This window comes from Sparus aurata, chromosome 12 (genome assembly GCF_900880675.1).
Source record: "Sparus aurata chromosome 12, fSpaAur1.1, whole genome shotgun sequence".
NCBI lineage: Eukaryota > Metazoa > Chordata > Actinopteri > Spariformes > Sparidae > Sparus > Sparus aurata.
Window position 1 is genome coordinate 29,954,110 of NC_044198.1, and position 21,841 is coordinate 29,975,950.

The 21,841-nt window shown below is 42.3% G+C and overlaps 3 protein-coding genes and 1 long non-coding RNA gene across 6 annotated transcripts; 1 reads left to right on the plus strand and 3 right to left on the minus strand.

Annotated features, from left to right (window-relative positions):
* Positions 1–334: 334 nt before the first annotated feature.
* LOC115592471 (uncharacterized) lies at positions 335–2,365 on the minus strand. Of its 2 annotated transcripts, XR_003986175.1 has the most exons (6): positions 2,168–2,365; positions 1,329–1,397; positions 1,152–1,244; positions 956–1,058; positions 672–806; positions 335–547 (listed from the first exon to the last, which is right to left on the minus strand). It is a non-coding gene; the product is annotated as an uncharacterized LOC115592471 (long non-coding RNA). The 2 variants fall into 2 exon arrangements; XR_003986174.1 differs by having other exon boundaries at positions 956–1,244.
* Positions 2,366–4,122: 1,757 nt separating this feature from the next.
* On the minus strand, positions 4,123–8,169 carry atp6v1g1 (ATPase H+ transporting V1 subunit G1). Its single transcript, XM_030436639.1, has 3 exons — positions 7,942–8,169; positions 5,400–5,500; positions 4,123–5,030 (listed from the first exon to the last, which is right to left on the minus strand). The coding sequence occupies exons 1-3, from the start codon at positions 8,021–8,023 to the stop codon at positions 4,857–4,859; spliced, it is 357 nt and encodes a 118-aa protein (XP_030292499.1). The 5' UTR covers positions 8,024–8,169; the 3' UTR covers positions 4,123–4,856.
* A 4,295-nt stretch (positions 8,170–12,464) lies between these two features.
* hsdl2 (hydroxysteroid dehydrogenase like 2) lies at positions 12,465–16,999 on the minus strand. Its single transcript, XM_030434639.1, has 11 exons — positions 16,850–16,999; positions 15,440–15,603; positions 15,083–15,181; positions 14,606–14,720; positions 14,146–14,249; positions 13,972–14,070; positions 13,694–13,888; positions 13,535–13,606; positions 13,286–13,435; positions 12,998–13,126; positions 12,465–12,712 (listed from the first exon to the last, which is right to left on the minus strand). The coding sequence occupies exons 1-11, from the start codon at positions 16,864–16,866 to the stop codon at positions 12,597–12,599; spliced, it is 1,260 nt and encodes a 419-aa protein (XP_030290499.1). The 5' UTR covers positions 16,867–16,999; the 3' UTR covers positions 12,465–12,596.
* A 1,379-nt stretch (positions 17,000–18,378) lies between these two features.
* Positions 18,379–21,085, plus strand: LOC115592364 (polypyrimidine tract-binding protein 3-like). Of its 2 annotated transcripts, none has more exons than XM_030435002.1 (5): positions 18,379–18,528; positions 20,097–20,160; positions 20,249–20,415; positions 20,535–20,678; positions 20,801–21,084. In XM_030435002.1, exons 2-5 carry the CDS (start codon positions 20,136–20,138, stop codon positions 21,014–21,016), a joined length of 552 nt encoding a protein of 183 aa, XP_030290862.1. In that variant the 5' UTR covers positions 18,379–18,528; positions 20,097–20,135; the 3' UTR covers positions 21,017–21,084. The 2 variants fall into 2 exon arrangements, with proteins under 2 accessions (XP_030290862.1, XP_030290863.1); XM_030435003.1 differs by having other exon boundaries at positions 18,380–18,528; positions 20,094–20,160; positions 20,801–21,085.
* The last annotated feature ends 756 nt before the right edge of the window (positions 21,086–21,841 follow it).

Below are 21,841 nucleotides of genomic sequence, written 5' to 3' on the forward strand. Positions count from 1 at the left end.
TCATTTTTTATATAAGTGACTAATGTATGTGCACAAGGTTATTTTAAACTCAATAAAATTAAATATTTACAATAATAATAATAATAATTAGTAGTAGTCATTTCGATTAAAATAGGTTGTTTCCACCAGCCGTTTTTCTAAGAGCCACACTGTCACAGAGCTTGGCCTACTACATCAGATGCCATAATTATCACTCTAAGGTGATGATTTCTTATGGGTTAACAGAAAAGACTGCTGGCCCTTTGACACAAATAAAATGTATTTATGTATTTATAAATATGACCATACACAGGTCTTTAAAATATGTACCTCAAAACACAAAAGTTGAGACAAATGAATTAGCCAGCAACAACTTTTATTGGCAATAAAATAAAACATTATCATTTCACAGACTATTTTTTAATTCATCCTACATACATTCTAAAGCGTCTTTAAAAACTCCTCAGAGTCCAGAGCTCTTCTGAGTTTTTCAGCATATTTTTCTAGTTGCTGTTTTGCCTCCTTGCTCATGTTGTTTGTCATGTAATGAGCCAACAGCCGTTTTTCACTGATGAGACAAAATGGAAGAAAATAGCGATTAGTAAAAGGAAATTAACACGGAAAGGCTGTCATAAACAAGGTAAAAAACAATACTTATAGGTATTAGCACTCTCCTTATGTATGTAGCATACCTCAAGTCATACTGCAGTCCACATTTATACACTTCTGTGGCTCTGTCAATGGAAAATGCATGGACAGCTGAAAGGGCATGGACTGTTGCCTGTGTCATGAGCCCATGAGGATGTAACTTTTCATGTGATGACTGCCTGTAAATATATATATTTCTTAGGAGAATGCTCAAAATAAATGTACGAACACTAGGCTAACAGAAAATGTTTCACTTAAATCATTCATTTAACATATTTGGACCAAAATGAGTTACACTATGTGACTTAAATTCCATTTTCAAACTCACTTCAAGATGTTGCAGTAGACCGTTATCCTGAGTGATGAACGTTACATGAAGGTCACTAGTGACTTTTCTATGGTGTTCAGCTTGCTGAGCCCTTTCCTAAAATCTGATCAAACAGCATTCAGATGTTAAACGTAATTATTCTGGTTAAGTATATCAAATAAGATTTGTTGTTTGTTGATCCTTTGCATGTCCTCACCACAAGCCTGTGGAAAGATGCGTCTTCACTCAGGATCCCAACGTCTCTGGTTGTGGTGACCACATCATGTTAGTCCATGCTGTCATTATAGTCCTTAATCAAGACACACAAAGTCATGGCTTAGTGCACAGCTGTGAACACTGGATATGTTGTTCTCTTGGGTTAATCTTCACTCACATTAACATGCTCTCTGGGTGGAGAGCTGTAAGGCCTCTTGCTGTACATGTGGTCGATGTCCTGTGGACTCTGAAGAAAGCAAACCATAATTGTGTCAGTTTGATTTATGGGGATCCAGGTAGGATTGACATTTGCACTTAAAATTATCGCACCCCCATTGCAAATTAGGTTTATTGACAAAATGTACAAACTTTCTGCTTTTTACAATAAAACAATCAAACGTGAACAATTTAAATGGATTCAAGAATACATCTGTCATTTTTGCAATAAATGTATTTGTATGTCACTTTCTGACATGCACTTAAACGTCACCGTTAATAAATCTCTAGCCAGTACAGTTATTTGAAGTGATATAAAACATGACCCTATTTTTTAATGTTTTTGTGTGTCAAAATAACACATTGATATGTTGAGTTAAATGACAATATTCTGCGTCTACGTGCCGTGTTCCCTCAATACTTCTGTTATCATCCCTTGCTCAGTCATTAACCTGATTTTCATAACGTAAAAGACGACACAAAATGGGTTTGCTTACGCACATTTTCAGTGTATCGGTTTGACGAAATGTGTTGTTTTTTTTTTTTTACAAATAGTCCGGTGTCTTTGAAAAACAGTCATTAATGCTCTTTCTGCCTGGCAAAAGACGTCTCAAACATTAAATTAAACGTCAACATCTTCCCAAAATGTAAACGACCTAACCTGAAACGGCATCTCCATCTTGTCTGCCTACAGGCGCTGCTGACAACTGCGGTTGGCGAACGTACGGTTAAAATGACATTAAGTGTTCAATGTTTACACCTCCTAACCGGGAACTTAAAAATAATATAAATGCGTCTCACCTGAACTGGCATTGCCGTCTTGTCTTGGCTGCATTTTCCTTTTTCTTCTTCTTCTTTGACTGCTTGCATTTGCTGCTGTGAGTTTAATCGTCCTTCCCGGCCACCGTAGCAACACGTAGGCGTAGTTTGTAGAGGCGTGGTTTGTATGGGGCGTGGTTTGTAGTGGCTTCGGGGGTCGCAGTGGCTGCAGTTGGGTATTATTGCAGTTTGGACCATTTAGGGGCGTGGCTTCGTCGGGGGGCGGGGCTTGTGTATATGGGCGGGGCTTCGTCGGAGACACGTAAGCGGTGTTTGTAGTGAAGAGTCACGTGATCACCGCGTGAGCTCACTCAGACCGGAAGATGAAAGTTTATTTATTTATTTATAAAAACTAATCAAGACAGAACAGACATAAGAGAGACAAAACATCATAAAGAACATTAAAAAACCGTCAGAAGAAGAAGCAAGAGAATTGTAATCACATGAAGAAGAAACTCCATGTTCAGTTTCTTTAAATAAATCAGAGACATCAGTGATTCTGGATAAAATGACTGTTTCTGTTTTATATGAACAAAATATGACTCACTGTTTTCATTTACCTAGAATCAATAATTCATGAGTTTCAGTTGTCGCTGTTGTTTCTGGTTCAGCTCCACACAGGAAGCAGAATCAGGACAAACACACACTTAATATACACACATAATATAATATAATATAATATAATCTCATACACAGTTAATGGATGAAGCTGCAGAGCGACGACTTAAGATGTTTTTAGTTTGCATCATCTAGTTTTGTGTTGAGGCTTTGAAAACCAGAGAAGTCTGTGAGCAGCTGCTGCAGGATTGTTCTGAACTGTTCACTCAAACCAGATGTGTGACGTCACTGCCTTCAGACGGCGGTGACGTCACTGCCTTCAGACGGCGGTGACGTCATGGACATCAGGAGGCTGTCAGGCAGCTCCTAATCTAACAGACTGCAGACTCTGATTCAGTAATCTTAAATATTAGTGGCTGTTTTCATCCTCTGCAGATTAAAGTATTTGTGCGGATGCAGAACACTCATCTATCTATCTATCTATCTATCTATCTATCTATCAGTGGAGGTTCTAGACCAGGTTTAATAGGGGGGCCAGGTTGGGGCCAGGTTTTTTTGTTAGGGGGCACATACAACCCAGAAAAAAGGATAAATCCCTCATTCAGACAAAGCAGTGTTTACAATTTCAACATTTTTGATTGGGTAGTAAACTGCTGAGACACTTTATTTCTGTCTTTCCCTTCAGAACAAAATCATTGCAAGAAATCTGTCATTGTATTATTGATGCAGACTCCCTGTCAGGGGGCCACAGGGGGGTCCAGACTCAGAGTTACGGGGGCACTGGCCCCTGCTGGCCCCCCCCCCCCCCAGAACTGCCCCTGCTATCTATCTATCTATCTATCTATCTATCTATCTATCCATCTATCAAGATAAAATATATATATATATTTTATCTGTCAGTGAACGTGCTGTAAAATGTGATTCATGGTTGAAAAAAATGATTTCTGATCCAGATTGCTTTGATGATTAGTCATTACTATGATTACTGGAGTATATTTATTCTCTGTTACTTTATACTTCACTACATGTTGGAGGCAACAATATTTTTACTCCACATTTATTTGATACTTTTAGTTACAAGTTACTTTACAGATTACTAATTTTTCACAACATTTATTTTGAAGCAGAAGAAAAAACTTTCAATCCTTTTGAAGGAAATAATTTATTCAGCCTGTCATTTATTCATTTTTATCAGTTACTTTTACTGATACGTAACATTTATTATCAGATACTTTAAGACTTATACTCGAGTACTTCCATGTGCCACTTTCATTTTTACAAAGTAATATTCTCACACTACATCTTTACTTTTACTCGAGTATGACTGCGAGTACTTCTACAACACTGCAGTGATGTGATTACACCACATACAGAACAGGTGACTGTGAAACATTTATTTACTTTATATTTACTTTACTTGAGGTACTTTACAGATTACATGCTGCATCTGGAATCTTTTCAAGGACCTGCCCTCAAATTCACAGAAGTCTCTCAAGGACTTGTCAAGGCCACCTCGAGAAGACTTTCAGCCAATCACAGAGCAGCACGACAGTGTCAGCCAATCATCATTCAGTTTAATGTTTTCTGTTGGTCATCATCACCTCACAAACATCAACAGGAAGTCACATGGTCACACACAGGAAACAACCAACAAACTGTGGAAATGCACAAGGGTTTCACAATAAAAGCCTTTCATGTCCTCTAGCCAATCAGGTAATTGGAGGAGAGCATTCAAAGACCAACAACCAATCAGCTCATTGAATCAGATTTAATGGTATTTTAAACTGACAGCTGATTGGCTGACAGAACCAGCAAAGATAGACTTTTATTTTGTTAGATTCAGGAAACAAAACTTAATTCTGATATATATAAATATTTCGTAAACATCAACACAGTAACAACATTTATTAACGTTCTCTTCTTTGTTCAGAGCAGGAAACAGGAAGTTATGAACTTTGCACCTTTCAAAATACAAGCTTCTAGGAGAATTTCAACTTTGATTGAGTCACAAAAACTTTAGCTATGATGGAAGCTATGATGCTAATGATGCTAACGTCCATGTGCCCTCCCCCTCCGAGTTAGCCCCGCCCGTGTTGTTTCGTGGCCCCGCCCCTCAACCGGCGACGCGGTAGTTGGCATGAAACTCTGGCTTGATGTCGCAAACGTGTCGCAGCAGCTCGCCCAGCACCGTCTCCCGGTTGCCGCGGTAACTGGCCTGGATACGACCCATTCGCTCGGCGGTGTCGCGGTCCACCTCCACTGCACTGTTGCCATGGGAACCAAGGGCCTGGGGGAAGCAGAATCATTAATTGGATTAATTATAAAGAATGTGACAATAACACAGACAGCAGGTATCGGTTAAAAATCCTTTAAATAAACAATAAGTGAATAAAATGATAAAAACATTAAAATACTAAAATAACAGGAAAGCAGATAAAATTGAAGTAAAATGAAAACATGAAGCAAAGATGAAAATAAGTTAATATTAAGAAACACGCTGGACATCCCTCATTTATTCACCGTGTTCAGACTTCAGGTGAAACATTCAGAACATTAGGAATTTATACTGAAAATAAAAACAAGACATTGAAAAAATTAATCAATGTTTGATTATTAAGACTGAGTGTTGATGAGAGACATCAGAGCTGCGACTCACCGCCGCCTCTTTGGTCTTAAACTCTTTCTCCCTCTGCAGTCGATACTGTTCGATCTCAGCCTGAGCTTCTTCCTTCGCCTGCTTCAGACGCCGGTTCTTACCTGCAGAGGGCGAGAGACACCCACACACAGAGAGAGAGAGAGAGACGGAGAGAGACAGACAGACAGACAGAGAGACAGACTCTGTTAGGACCTGGTATCAGGTGTGAATGGACACATCTGAGATCTGATCACTCAGAGACCTCAACATCACCAGACTCCATTAACAAATGTGGTGATTTCAAGAGTTCCGTTCCGTTTTCTTTCCGCTTTTCCGTCAGGGTCGCGGGGATGTTACCACTTTACCGCCCCTTTTTCAAGGGGGTTGCAGGGTTACTGGGGCCAAATCCTATTTCAAGAGTTGTTGAGTTAAAACAAACTTTATAAACACCAGGGTTTCCTCTACATGTAATTGACTGTGGCGCACCGCCACGGCAAAATAAAAGCCGCCACACCTTCAAAATTCAGGCATAAATAAATCCAGTGTTAGAGAAAGGAAATATTTTACCGTCGTCTTCCACCGCAGTCTTTCACGCTAACTAGCACGTTGGATATTTAGCTTGATAATTAGCTAGAGGATTAAAATGGTCACTTAGAGCGGAGTCCTGCACGGGTCACCGCGTCCGACCCGTTTTCCGACAGTAGCACAAATAACACTCCGTACCCGAGCCGACCCGCTATAAATTGATACTGACGCCCGAAGGAAAATTGGACGGATCCGCATCTGTGTCCGACACAGCACATTATGTTTCACCCGTGCAGGACTCTGACTTGGATAACTCCTCTCTTGAAACAAATAATAGAAATAGTATTTCTTTACAATATAAGAGTTCATGATGGCTGTGTGAGAGCATTATAACCAGAGGAAAAAAATGAAACTCCCTAAGTAGCCTATGACATAAGTATAAATATTAGAGTATGATGACCCAATCCCCCCCCAGCGCCACAGTCTCAGAAAATACTGGGGGAAACTGAACACTATGAAACTCAATCTACAACAGATTGTAAGTCATTGTGTCCTTGTTGTAAATTCAGCATTAAATCTTTCAGCTGAAGTTGTTTGTCTCCTTGTAAAAAGTGTCAGTTTGTGGCAGCATGTCTGTACCAGCCTGTCTGCTTCTGTGTCTAAAGTGCTAAAGTCTTACCTGCCAACATTGATCAGCTGTTTGAACACACTGTTTACACTGATGTCACCATTTACACTCCATTTATGAAAGAAGAAACATGTTATTGATCTAAACATGTCACATGTTACAAAGACACTAAACAGTAACAATATAGGCTACTTCTTTGTCCCCGTGGAGCTGCAGGTCACTGTTTGTTGACCAGGAAGTGACTGTTGTCATGGTGATTCTGCTGGTGACTATTATCACTGAACTAATTGATGAAGTTATTGATTACTGCTGTCTGATCCAATCCAATCACCTGTGCCCCCTCTCTGATGCCCATTCATTCTCTATGGCTGTGTCTGAAATCCCTGACTCCTCCCACAGTGTGCTACACAGGGAGCGTTCTGTACCGCCGTCTGAGCGTCCAGTGGAAATTACTCCACCGAGCGTCTGAAGGTGATATTCTCTTCCTGCCGATGAGCTCCACATATAGTCCACCATGCTGGACTCCCTGTGTGGTGACCAGGCAGGAGGGAGGGATTTAGGACACAGTATGACTGTTCATCACAAGACATGACCACCATATCCCATGATGCTCAGCGGCTGTCTCACACAAGCCAACAGCAGGAAGTGACTGAATGCACACAAAATAAAAGACTTGAACATGGAAAAGGACCAAAGTATCTGAGCAGCACTGAGCTCACTGCAGGCTGCAGCAGTTTACACAGGGACTTGGAAATGTAGTAATCACTCAGATTACATTAAGTTAGTGGCACGGTACAGTATGTTCAATGACTAAAAGCATCTATATCATGAAAAACCGAACATCATTCAAATTTCTGCCCCTTTTCGCCCCTGGGCCTTCTGGTACCGACACACATGTAGTGATCCAACTTTCAGTGTTCACAGATTCAGTTTGAGGACTGAATATTTACATCGGCGCAGTTTGAACTCATAAAGCGTCCTTCGATCCCGGTTAGATGACCACGGTAATAATCGATTTGAAAGGCAGCTGGTTGGCTGAGCTGCACCGTTAGAAATCATCATTTACATTAAAGAACAGGAGAAAAGTCGTGCAGCCGAGTGGATAGCAGGACGTTACTGATTCTGACATTCTCTCCAGTTCAATTCTGAGTTGATAAAAAATGAATCGATTAACCTATAAACTGACAGATTTCCCACTGAGCTCAGATGCAGCTCGACCGTCTCATTCCTGCCGGTTCTACCATCTTCTCCTGTGTGTCCCTCCGGTTCCGTCCAGCTCCTCTCACACAGGTGTTACGACAGGTATTATCACGGGGTTTTTTTCACACCGATATTTCTCCGTTTCAAGCTGCTAACAGGCTAACAGGCTAACGGGCCGCCGCGGGCTCGCAGGCCGCCTCTCCTACTCACGTTTGCGGGCCTCGGCCACCTTCTCGGCCGCTCTCTTCTCGGCCTGCAGCAGCTGCTGGATGCCCTGAGACTGACTCGCCATGTCGGGGAAGAAAGCTGCGGAACAACCGGAGAAATTCACCAAAATGAAGGTCGGCGGTGGATTTGTCTTCTTCCTCTGTTGACCGCAGTCAGCTGATGTCACGTCAAGCTGCGGGCCGCTCACGTGACTCTGTCACGAGGAGCGGGGAGATTTTTTTAAATAAACTTTATTTACACACAGAAAACAAACAGAACATTTCTATGGAAGCGAATCTGTCCCATAATTCACATGAAAATGCATTAACAGAAATGCTTTTTCATTTTCAGAATATAGCTGCATTTATTGACTCATAAATAAAATGAGTAATAAATCATCCAGATTGCATTTTCATTTTCTTCTTCAAGACTGCTCATTTTGTTACACAAATAAAAAGAAAACTGCTTTTTTGTTTTCAAGCCCGCCCCCCGCAAAAAAAGGTCTAAAATTCAATTTGAATTCGCAATCCCAAGCGGCGCAGGAGTTGGCGCATTCGTGTTTGGTCTCGCTTTCCTGCTCTCCTCAACATGTTCCGCCATCATTCATATTCTTCTTCTGCTGCTGCTTCTGCTTCTTCTTCTACGCCACACTGTGGTGCGCATTCTAGTAGCGGTGCTAAAGCGATTTGCTCCTACTCAAATCTTTTTTTTTTTTTTTAACGATGATGATAATAACAACAATAAATATGACGCGTCAACGCAAACATTTTCGCGGCGACACATTTTTATTGTCGAAGTAATCAATTATGTCAACTAATCGTTGCAGCCCTACCTGTGATCCTACCTGGGTTCCTACCTGTGATCCTACCTGTGATCCTACCTGTGATCCTACCTGTGTTCCTACCTGTGATCCTACCTGGGTTCCTACCTGTGATCCTACCTGTGATCCTACCTGTGTTCCTACCTGTGTTCCTACCTGTGATCCTACCTGTCCACTGTGTTCCTACCTGTGATCCTACCTGGGTTCCTACCTGTGATCCTACCTGTGTTCCTACCTGTGATCCTACCTGTCATCCTACCTGTGTTCCTACCTGTCATCCTACCTGTGTTCCTACCTGTCATCCTACCTGTGATCCTACCTGTGTTCCTACCTGTATTCCTACCTGTGATCCTACCTGTGTTCCTACCTGTGATCCTACCTGTGTTCCTACCTGTGTTCCTACCTGTGATCCTACCTGTGTTCCTACCTGTATTCCTACCTGTGTTCCTACCTGTGATCCTACCTGTGTTCCTACCTGTGATTCTACCTGTGTTCCTACCTGTGATCCTACCTGTGTTCCTACCTGTATTCCTACCTGTGTTCCTACCTGTATTCCTACCTGTGTTCCTACCTGTGATTCTACCTGTGTTCCTACCTGTATTCCTACCTGTGATTCTACCTGTATTCCTACCTGTGATCCTACCTGTGTTCCTACCTGTATTCCTACCTGTGTTCCTACCTGTGATTCTACCTGTGTTCCTACCTGTATTCCTACCTGTGATCCTACCTGTGTTCCTACCTGTATTCCTACCTGTGTTCCTACCTGTGATTCTACCTGTGTTCCTACCTGTATTCCTACCTGTGATTCTACCTGTATTCCTACCTGTGATCCTACCTGTGTTCCTACCTGTGTTCCTACCTGTGATTCTACCTGTATTCCTACCTGTGATCCTACCTGTGTTCCTACCTGTATTCCTACCTGTGTTCCTACCTGTGATTCTACCTGTGTTCCTACCTGTATTCCTACCTGTGATCCTACCTGTGATTCTACCTGTGTTCCTATCTGTATTCCTACCTGTGATCCCACCTGTGTTCCTACCAGTGATCCTACCTGTGATCCTACCTGTGTTCCTACCTGTCATCCTACCTGTCATCTGTTTTTTCTGAGTAATTTATTTTTTTATTTGTTTTTTGAATGATTTTTAATATTTTTTTTTCTGAATTATCGAGAACCTCCAACCTGTGAGTGAGTCCCATGGACCTATAGTGACTCCTGCTCCTGATTTCAAATGCATCATCTTGTATCCGTGGAGCCATATCTGTCCAACTGATCCTGGAGAAACATTGGTATTTCTAGCAGATCTGAATGGACTTTCCTTCTGAACAAGCGCAAAGTCCTCAGGTGCCTGCGTAAAGTCAACAATCTAATGATAATACCATCAATATGACTTGAAGACGGGACTATCTCCCGGTGTCTTAAACCCAGATCAAAGTAAAACTTGATTAAACTAAACAAGCCGTTCATGTTTGTTTCCATTAAATCGAGCTCTTAATCAAGGAATGGATGCGTCCATTGTTTCAAATGCTCTCTAAACTCAGAAAAAAAATATTCAGAAAAACAGAAATAATTACTCTGAAAAACAAACCAAAAAAAATGTTTTTCAAGTGAATGCAATACGCTTCCGTAGTTTCACAGACCTGGGCCCGTATTCACAAAGAATCTTCAGGCTAAAAGTAGCTCCTAACAGGCAAATTTAGGAGCAACTCCTAAAAATAATGGGCGTGTCAGCCGTAACTTTAGGACTCCTAATTTTTGAAAATAAGAGTTATTCACAAAACATTTTAATCCTAAAAGTAGCAGCTCAGTCTGGGAGACCTTAGAAGTAGTCCAGAGGACTCCTAACTCGCTAAGACCTGGTCACAGCCGAATGTTCTGGAGACGCTAAATAACATGGAATTATTAAAACGATGTTGGATGGACCGTGAAGGGATTGAAGTTGTGGTTGTGTTGGTGAGGGACGTAATAACACTCCCAACCAACCGAAACAATCCAATAACGCCGGAGTTAAAATGTTTGGCAACAGTCCGGTGTTTGGCTACGGGGAAAATGCAGCTCTTTACCCGGGACTAGTATTACCTGGAGACCTCAAGTGATTTAGAAATCATCCCACCACGTCTGTGTTTCGTGCGGCACATTCACACAGGATAAGCGAAGTCTGTGTTTTAACTCTAATTTACTGACATTATCCCCCGGGTCGATCACACCGGAGCCCTTACTGGAGCAGCACAACGGTTAGATATGGATATTTTTAATATAATAACTGGTGAGCCTGATGAAAGATGGAAAAATGTTCCTTACCTCATAATGCAATTCACGCTTTTCATCGCAATCTTCTAATTTGTAATTTTTGTCCGAAGTGTTTTTGTTTGGGGGGGGAGGGTGCACTTAATTCTCATCATAAACACATCTCTTTATCCAATATCTATTCATAGGCTTTGTCATGGGCTTGTAGGCAACTTCCTTATTTTCACTTCATGCATTGCGTAGCCTAAATAACTTTTCAATGGGCTGCCCGTGTCACTCAACAGCCAATCACTGTTGTCACCGCTTCTAAGTGCGTCCTTATAAAATGACGTCATCCATAGCAACAGAGAGTTACTTCTAGTTTAGGAGTTCACTGTTTTCATAAGTAAAAGAAGGTCTCAGCGGCTTTGTGAATTACTCTTAAGAAACGACTCCTACATAAAAACTTTTAGTCCGATTTAGGAGTCCTCCTAACGTTAAGATAAAAGTCTTTGTGAATACGGGCCCAGAACAACAAACTAACACTTATTATATTTCACTTTAATGATGCTGACTGTGACAGAATATGAACTTCACAAACACATACGTGATTCTATTTAATGTAAACATGATGTGTTTAATTATAAACTCAAGATGAGATTATTAACTTTAATTAGAACGGTTGAATTTAAATATAATATTCAACAGTCTTTAGTGAAGATGATCAATAATCACATTGATCCGGTCCCTCCCTCCACTCTTCTGTTAGTAGTTCATGACGTTTGTTATGACTCACAGATCTCTCAGCCAATGGGACGCGTCTCCTGGTTCCTCTGCTGCTCACTGGTTGGATGATGGTCCGGTGGGCGTCGCTGCAGAGAAACAAACATTCTTGACGCACGTTCACGCGGTCCATCACCATGGCAACTGGCCAGACAACAGTTATTAATGATGAAAATAGTTTGGTGTAAAAACTCAACAGAAAGTTTTTACAGAACAGAACTATTTGGTTCTGAACAGCTGCTCCTCCATCAGACACTGAGGCCAGTACTGGTCCAGTCTGACCGGGGGAACCAGTGAAACTGACATGAAGAATCAGCAGGTTTGAGTGAGACCTGGTACCGTCACAAGTTTAAGAACTATTGAGTTCATGATTCAACGTTCAGAATTGTTCTGGATGATTCTGATAAAACAGTTTCGGTACGTAATCAAACATGCGAATCATCGACTCTCTCAGAGAAATGACGTCACCATAAGAAACTGTGTGAACAGCTGAGCGGGTCCAGAAGTGTCAGAACTGCTCAGTAACACACACCTGCAGCTGATGAATCCTGGACTGAACAGACCGACAGAAACACACAAGTGTGTCGGCAACTGCCAATATTTACTTTCCACATTTCTGCAAAGTGTTGATGGACCTGTGATGAAACCGGTTCAGCCCAGTTTTAGTTTACTGTTTGAAGAGAAGAAATAACCACACAGTTTATTATCAAGGTAGTTTTTATTAACATCTTATCATCCTCATCTCTATTATTATTGTTATTAAGGCAACAAGTACAGTTACAAACAGGACATGGGCGGGGCTTGATGAGACCTGTGGGCGGGGCTTCAGTCTCACAGTTTGGCCTTGTTCATGCGACTCATCAGTTTCTCCAGTTTGATGGCGAGCGTCATGTCGCCTTTGATCCGCAGCTTCCCGGACATGAAGGCCAGCGTCGGCTTCAGCTTCCCTGAAACGGACACAGCTGTTACCATGGAAACAACACCACTCAGAGTTTGGCAGCGTCGCCGAGGCAACAGGTTGTCTGTGTGATCTCTACACACAGAACTTCTCCAGGAGTGCAAAGGTTCCCTCAGATGGTCGTGTTTGTGTTTCCACTGCGGTCCAAGACACCAAGGTCCGACTCATTACTGGACCATAAAACCAGTCAGAACTACTTCAGATCCTCAGTGAGATCCTCCAGAGGCGGAGCCAAGACTCAAGTTTTATATCAGCGTACCATGTGACGGCTCACCTGCGAACATCTTGGTGAAGTCGTTGGAATCCAGCTTCATGATGACATCAGCTTTGATGGGTGGCTCGCCCTGACCCGCGCTGCCAGAACCGCTCTTTAAGTCCAGAAACCACATGCCCCCGTGTTCTCCTTATATGGACACAAACACATTCGTGACACGCCCCCGTGTTCTCCTTATATGGACACAAACACATTCGTGACACGCCCCCGTGTTCTCCTTATATGGACACAAACACATTCGTGACACGCCCCCGTGTTCTCCTTATATGGACATAATCCTCTTGTTACCTGATAGGTCGAACTGATAAACGCCCTGTGTCGTCTTGACGACGTCTTCGTTGATGACTGCTCTGATTACATCAAACGTGCTCTCTATTGGTCCACTGGAAGAAGGCGGCGCCGCTGACGATGATGGTGGTTTGAAGGCCGGGGTTGCCCCTGGCAACATGAAGACATAAACAGGTCAATGTTATGAGACACTAGTGGGCGCTGATGAGGTGAAGCTTCATCTTAACAACAAACACGGCGATGTATTACCGTGTTGCTCCATCTTCTTGACCAGGGTCTCAGGTGCATCATCCAGGAAGAAGTCTGGCAGCAGGGGGTGACCTTTCGACCAATCAGAGACCACAGTAAGTATCCCATGACAGTGGTGGGAATGCTAGGTTAGTATTAGCCCAGTTAGCATGCTCTCACCCGGTTGGACAGCGTACTGTTCGAAGTCTTGGACTCCCTCCTCCTTCAGGATGTCCTCGTCCACCACGAAGTGACCCGTGTAGTCCTTTGGTCGGGACAGGATGGCATAGGCGGCGTCCGCCATGATGTCGGCCGTGCGACACTGTTTCCCGATGCCATCTCCGCCCAACATGTCCATCGCTGCTGTCTGGATCGCTACGGCAACAACACACAGAGCAGGGTCAGCATCACGCAGAGTGTATGAGGAGCCTGTTAGCATGCTAACGTTAGCCACTGACCGGTCCGAGGCCAGAGGGCGTTGACCGCAATTTGACCTCTGAACTCTTCGGCCATTCCCAGTACGCACATGGACATTCCGTATTTCGCCATCGTGTATGCTGAAAAGAACCAGAAGGATGTGTCATTACAGCTCAGGTGCATGATGGGATGCTATGGTTGGTTGCTATGGTTACCTGTGTGGTTCTTGAACCAGACGGGGTTGAGGTTGAGCGGCGGTGACAGGTTCAGGATGTGAGGACTGCGACTCTTCAGCAGGTGAGGGATGACCAGCTTAGACCTGAGGCACACACACTCCTTTACTGTGTGTACAAATATGTGTGTGTGTGTATATATAATATATATATATATATATATATATATATATAAAAATATATATATTTTTATATATATATTTTTATATATATATATATGTATTTTTATAGATATATTTTATATTTTTATATATATATTTTATATATATATATATATATATATATATATATAGATATATATATATATATATATATATATATATAAAAATACACACATATACATATATATATAAAAATATATATATATAAATACATATATATATAAAAATATATATATATGTGTGTGTGTGTGTGTGTGTGTGTGTGTGTGTGTGTGTCGTACGTCAGGTAGGTTCCTCTCAGGTTGATTCCTAACATCAGGTCGACCTTCTTCATCGGCGTCTCCAGAGTTCCCGTCAGACTGATGGCACTCGCGTTGTTCACCAGGATGTCGATTCCTGCCAATCATAAACAAGCACTGTGATGATGTCACTGCCGGGGCAGGAAGTTCAGACTGCGTCAGCTGTCAATCTGTCACGATCCCTCACCAGCTTCCCACCCAGTGACACACGCAGACGTCCTTCAAGTTGATTAAGAGTTCAGATTATTGAAGCTCGTCTGAGTGATGAGTATGAGTGACAGACTGGATCCATGTTTATAGTTTCATGTTTCAGCTGCTCTCTGACCCGGTCTGATCTGACCCGGTCTCATCTGACCCGGTCTGATCTGACCCAGTCTGATCTGACCCAGTCTGATCATACCCGGTCTCATCTGACCCGGTCTCATCTGATTTTATTCAACACTGTAGAAAAATGTTTACCTCCGAACTTGTCGACGGCTTTCTGAACAGCTTCTTCGATCTGCTGCTCATCACGAATGTCGACCACGCAGGCCAACGCTTTCCCACCTGCCGCCTCCACTGACACAGGAAACAGGAAACAGTCACTGACGTGTCCCGTTAGCATGTTGCGGGGACACGCTGCACACTGGGCTGATGTTACATGATTCTAAAACCTGCTCATGAAAACAGTTTCATGTTTAAAAGCTTCAGTCGCTTCCTGAAACAGTTGCTCACTCACACAGGAGGGTGTTTGACAGGGACTACTTTCAGCAGCGGATTAATCCACTCTGTACTGTGTATGTTAGCATTGAGCCCATTAGCCTGTTAGCTCCTCACCCTCCTCAGCAGCTGTGTAGATGGTTCCTGGTAGTTTGGGGTGGGGCACGGCGGTCTTGGCGGCTATGATGACATTGGCACCGTCTCTGGCAGCTTTCAGAGCGATGGCTTTACCGATGCCTCGACTCCCTCCGGTGACGAAGAGCGTGAGGCCGGCCAACTTCCTGAAACACAAAACACGGAGAAAAGATCAGTTAGCTAACATGCTAACACAGAGAAAAGACACACGCACTGACAGTGAAACCAGGCTAGCACAGACGGAGGAAGGTATATTATAATAGAAACAATTATTTCATTGTATATTAATGTATCGATTTATTCTGGTTTAATTAATTAGCAGGTTTGAATACAAAATGTGATCAGATAAATAAACTGTACTCTTTATAAGTGTGTATAACCTGAAGATTTAACATCAATAAAGTTTTAGATTTTGACTTTTCATTATAAAAGCTCTCAAGATGAAGACAGCATAGTATGCTTTTAATTTGAAGGTATGTTTCCTGTCTGATAAGAGTGCTGACGTCACAGCAGATTGTCTTTACATTCACTTCACAACATTCAATAAAGATTCAAGTTATATTATAGAAGTTATTATATGTTCCCACCGGAAGTGTTAGCATCAGGCTGACTGCTGCGCCGGAAGGAGGAGCGCAGGTGTCAGGTGTCATACTGCTCTCACCAAACCTCTGAGACAAACTCACATACTGTAAAGGTGCCTTGCTCAATGGCCTCACAACAGGCAGAGCAACTACTGGAACTTCTGAACGACGGAGCCTGAGAAACACGCAGTTATTATATTTAATCCGGCTCCGTATAGTCTCCATCCGAACACTGTCGGTCCAGTCTGACCCACATTTGTTCTTGAGTTGGTTTTAAGTTGAATGATTGTGAACAGAATTTTGTTCTGAGCAGGAAACTCTACATATAATGGAGAATCAGAGCTGCTGCCACCAAACTCCAGAGAAAATAAAGTAACTTTAACAGCGATCAACACCGAGCTCGGTCCAGTTTCTGCAGGAGATAAACCGGACTCGGCCTGATGTTGGTCAGCAGGACTTTGTTCTGAACAGAAGTCTGCAGGCACAAGAAGACTCGAGCTCAACACGACCGGTTAGATAATGACAATTGCCTTTGTTACCAAACTCCTTAGAAAAAACCTTCAACTTTAAACCTGCCTTGCTCAAAGGTCAAAAAGAAATGGACCAGAACCAAACTACGTACAGTTTCAGAAACAGCAGACTTCGCTTCTGAGTTCGGCTTTAGTTCAGTCCCAAAGTAAAGGTTCTGAACTCACTGAAATCTGAACTCATTCTTGGGTTTCTTCTGGGTTCTGAGAGGACCTCTTGGTTAAAAACAGACGGAGTTCTGGCAGCAGCGACATGTTGCTGAGGGGCGGTTCGGCTCACTCACCCTGTGTTCTGCAGCATGGTTGGGTTTGTTCTGGACGAGAAAGAGACGGTTCCGTTCACACAGTCCGTGCAGAAGAATGACAGCCTGTCGTCTTCTCCACCTTTCACCCACTTCTTCTTCTTCTTCTTCTCCTCTCGGCACAACAAGCGGAGCACAGCGCCACCTACTGTACAGGAAGTGACGTCACAGCCTTCAGCCTGGTTCTTCCCAACAAAACAGTGAGGTGGACCGTGTGTGTGGACCGGTCCGGTCCTGTCGAACTTCTCTGACTCTCATCTATACACAGCACAGTGTAATGATACATGTCTGCTGGTTAAACCGTCCTCCTCCTTTATTATTATTATTATTATTATTATTGTTGTTGTTGTTGTTGTTGTTGTTATTACTATTATTATTATTATTATTATTACTATTATTATTGTTGTTGTTATTATTATTATTATCATTATCATCATCTTCACATTGTGACTTGTCTCTGATCATTGTAACAAAAGTCAGAGACGTTTTGTAACTTTAAAGCAGCTCAGTGTCGTTCAGAGAAGAAATTCAAGGCAGAGTTTTAATATTCACAATATTAATGAGTTAATAACACAGACTGTGTCCATCAGTTTATAAACCAGCTGCTCTCAGAGGAGCAGAAGGTGGCAGGGTCCGCCACATATAAACAAAGTAAAACTACTTTAAGGTCAGTTTGTTTAATCAGCCATTAAAACAAACATTTTGTTATTATTCATTATTATTATTATTTATTATGTATCTGCATCGTGCTGCTTTAAAGTTCCATGCAGGATCATACGAGTCTTCATCTACATGAAACTACAGAACGCTGCCACCATGTGTGATAGTAACAATAATACAACACGTATATAAGTGCTTGTTTATGTAATGAATATATAAGTGTTATAATCAAAACATATTGATGCTGAATATTTTGAGCAGCAGCTGCATTTAATCTGTAAATAATCTGCAGTCTCGTTATCTTTAATAAAAACACCCTCAGTGTCGAGACAGAGTCACAGAACACGTGATAAATACTGAAGCTATGAGACATCACAGATATTAAGTACAACAGTTATAAATATAACAGATATAAAGTACAACAGTTATAAACATCACAGATATAATGTACAACAGTACAATGGTTCTAAAATATAACGAGTAAAAGTACATTAAAGTACATATATACATATAAACTATACATTTCAAAAGTTTTTATAAAGCTCGATTTTATGTTTAAATGATTTTGTGATTGTTTGAGAAAATGTGACCGAAGAAAAACCTCACAAAAGTCTTGTTGTGCTTAATAATAATAAAAATAATAATAATAATACAACCATAATAATAATAATAATAATATTAATGTATAACAATAACAATAATAATAACAACAACAACAACAACATCACAGCTTCAGAGAGGACACCACCTGAAGTCCTGATCACAGATCAATAAAACACAAACAGGAATATAAAAATTGAACTCTATTTTATTGATTATTATCGATCTGATCTAAGGCGTGTCCGCGCGAGCCGCCATGTTCTCCCGTGACGTCACCAAACGGGAAGTGAGCTCGTTGTTCTCCATGGTGGCTGCGGTGCGGTGCGGTGCGGTGGGCTCGCGGACCAAAACAACTCTTCTTCCTCTTCTTCCTCCTCTTCCTCCTCGCGGACCATGGACGGGTGAGCGCGGGAAACCATCCCGGACCTTTCCGACCTCCCGCCGTTGTTTTCCTTCCTTCCTCCCTCGCGTTTCCTTGGTGACTGAACCGCACCTGCGCGAGCCTCTGGCGTCAGTCCCTCGCTCATGTGTTGTTGTTTACTTGTTTACTGAAATATTTTCCCGCCACAGAACCGTCTCTACGTTCCATTTTCCCGCCGCTCGCGCGCTGTTTGTCGCTCGTGTTTCTTTTTTTTCTGGTTTTGTTTTGATTGAAAGTGTCGCGAGCGAACAGTGACGACTCAGCGGCGGAAGTCCCGCGAGAGCTGCATGTACACAGAGAGCAGACTGTCAACAAGACGAGATGACTAGTTTCATTTCACTGCCTCTGGTTTTAAAATGTCCGCAAGGACGTTTACTGACCAGTCAGACCAGTATAGATCTGAACCAACGAGTCAGACCAGCACAGTCAGACCAGCACAGTCAGACCTGAACCAACGAGTCAGACCTGAACCAACGAGTCAGACCAGCACAGTCAGACCTGAACCAACGAGCCAGACCAGCACAGTCAGACCTGAACCAACGAGTCAGACCAGCACAGTCAGACCTGAACCAACGAGTCAGACCTGAACCAACGAGTCAGACCAGCACAGTCAGACCTGAACCAACGAGTCAGACCAGCACAGTCAGACCTGAACCAACGAGCCAGACCAGCACAGTCAGACCTGAACCAACGAGTCAGACCAGCACAGTCAGACCTGAACCAACGAGTCAGACCTGAACCAACGAGCCAGACCAGCACAGTCAGACCTGAACCAACGAGCCAGACCAGCACAGTCAGACCTGAACCAACGAGCCAGACCTGAACCAACGAGCCAGACCAGCACAGTCAGACCTGAACCAACGAGTCAGACCAGCACAGTCAGACCTGAACCAACGAGCCAGACCAGCACAGTCAGACCTGAACCAACGAGTCAGACCAGCACAGTCAGACCTGAACCAACAAGTCAGACCTGAACCAACGAGTCAGACCAGCACAGTCAGACCTGAACCAACGAGTCAGACCAGCACAGTCAGACCTGAACCAACGAGCCAGACCTGAACCAACGAGCCAGACCAGCACAGTCAGACCTGAACCAACGAGTCAGACCAGCACAGTCAGACCTGAACCAACGAGTCAGACCTGAACCAACGAGTCAGACCAGCACAGTCAGACCTGAACCAACGAGTCAGACCAGCACAGTCAGACCTGAACCAACAAGCCGATCAATAACCCTTTCTGATAATCGATCAGTTGTTCGGGGTGTCAGATGATCAAACTAATTATTTCGGTTTAATGAGGAAAACAATTAAAAGTTATCTGGAACTAAAGTAGATAAAGTTTATAACCACATGAAAGAAACGCGAGCAGAAATAATTAAACAATTGAATTATTAACAAACGTCAGCATTTATTTTATATTCACGTCATTTTATTTAAATCTTTGACCCTCAAACTGTTTGTGTTACACCTGTTACCTGACCACACACACACACACACACACACACACACACACACACACTGACTCAGCGTCATGTCTCTGTCTCAGCAGGAATCAGTGTTTCCTTCCTCCACCAGCTGCTGTGCGAACATGAGCACCTCCAACCTGTCCACAGGTGAGACCGCCTCGCTCTCCTTCACTGTCAGCTCGCTCCACCTGAACCCCCCCCAACTCAAGTAACCAGGGATTTTATTTGTCCACAGTGGATGGCACTGATAGGCTGTGTGTTTCTGAGCGTGCTCAGTGCGTCCCATCTCGGGTCCTTCACCTGCGGCAGCTTCCTGCTGACGTCTCTGAACAGGAAGTGCTCGCTCTTGCGCTTCCTTTTGGCCGAGTCAGTAAGCTGATCACGCTGAAGACCAAGAACCAGGTCAGTGCTAACTGCTAATGCTAACACACTGTTAAAACGGTGTTTTAACTCATCAGATTAAATTTGTCTCATTTATACACCGACTTTGTCTTTAAGTATAAAATGTAAATGTCTTTCAGGGTTTTTTAGAAATGGCGTCGGAGGAGGCGGCTGTTACCATGGTGAACTACTACACTTCAGCCCCGCCCACCATCAGGAACCAGCCAATCTTCATTCAGTACTCCACCCACCGTGAGCTCAAGACCGACAACCTGACCAATCAGGTGAGCAGCAGCGGCTCCCTCAGACTGTTTGTTCGGTTGGTTGCAGTCTGCAGCTTCAACACTAGATGTCACTGAGTCCTTCACACCAGATCTTTAAAGCTTATTTGTTTGTTTGTCGACAGAGAGTGGCGCTGCAGACCATCAGTGCAGCAGCAGTGCATTCTGGGAACATGGCGTCAGGAGGAGAGGGTCGGGGCTTAGCTCCGGGTCAGAGTCCCGTCCTGAGAATCATCGTGGAGAATTTATTTTACCCGGTGACACTGGAGGTCCTGCAGCAGGTCGCTGAGCACTCACTCCATTATTATGACTGTGGTGGTGTGGTATTATTGTGGTATTAATATAGTATTATTGTGATATTATTATAGTATTATTGTGGTATTATTGTGGTATTATTGTGGTGTTATTGGAGTATTATTGTAGTATTAGTGTGGTATTATCGTAGTATTATTGTGGTATTATCGTAGTATTATTGTGGTATTATTGTGGTATTATTGTAGTATTATTGTGGTATTATTGTAGTATTAGTGTGGTATTATTGTGGTATTATTGTAGTATTAGTGTGGTATTATCGTAGTATTATTGTGGTATTATCGTAGTATTATTGTGGTATTATTGTAGTATTATTGTGGTGTTATTGTAGTATTATCGTAGTATTATTGTGGTATTATTGTAGTATTAGTGTGGTATTATTGTGGTATTATTGTAGTATTATTTTAGTATTAGTGTGGTATTATTGTAGTATTATTGTAGTATTAGTGTGGTATTATTGTAGTATTATTGTAGTATTAGTGTGGTATTATTGTAGTATTATTGTAGTATTATTGTGGTATTATTGTAGTATTATTTAGTATTAGTGTGGTATTATTGTAGTATTATTGTAGTATTAGTGTGGTATTATTGTGGTATTATTGTAGTATTAGTGTGGTATTATCGTAGTATTATTGTGGTATTATCGTAGTATTATTGTGGTATTATTGTAGTATTATTGTAGTATTATCGTAGTATTATTGTGGTATTATTGTAGTATTAGTGTGGTATTATTGTGGTATTATTGTAGTATTATTTTAGTATTAGTGTGGTATTATTGTAGTATTATTGTAGTATTAGTGTGGTTTTGTAGTATTATTGTAGTATTAGTGTGGTATTATTGTAGTATTATCGTA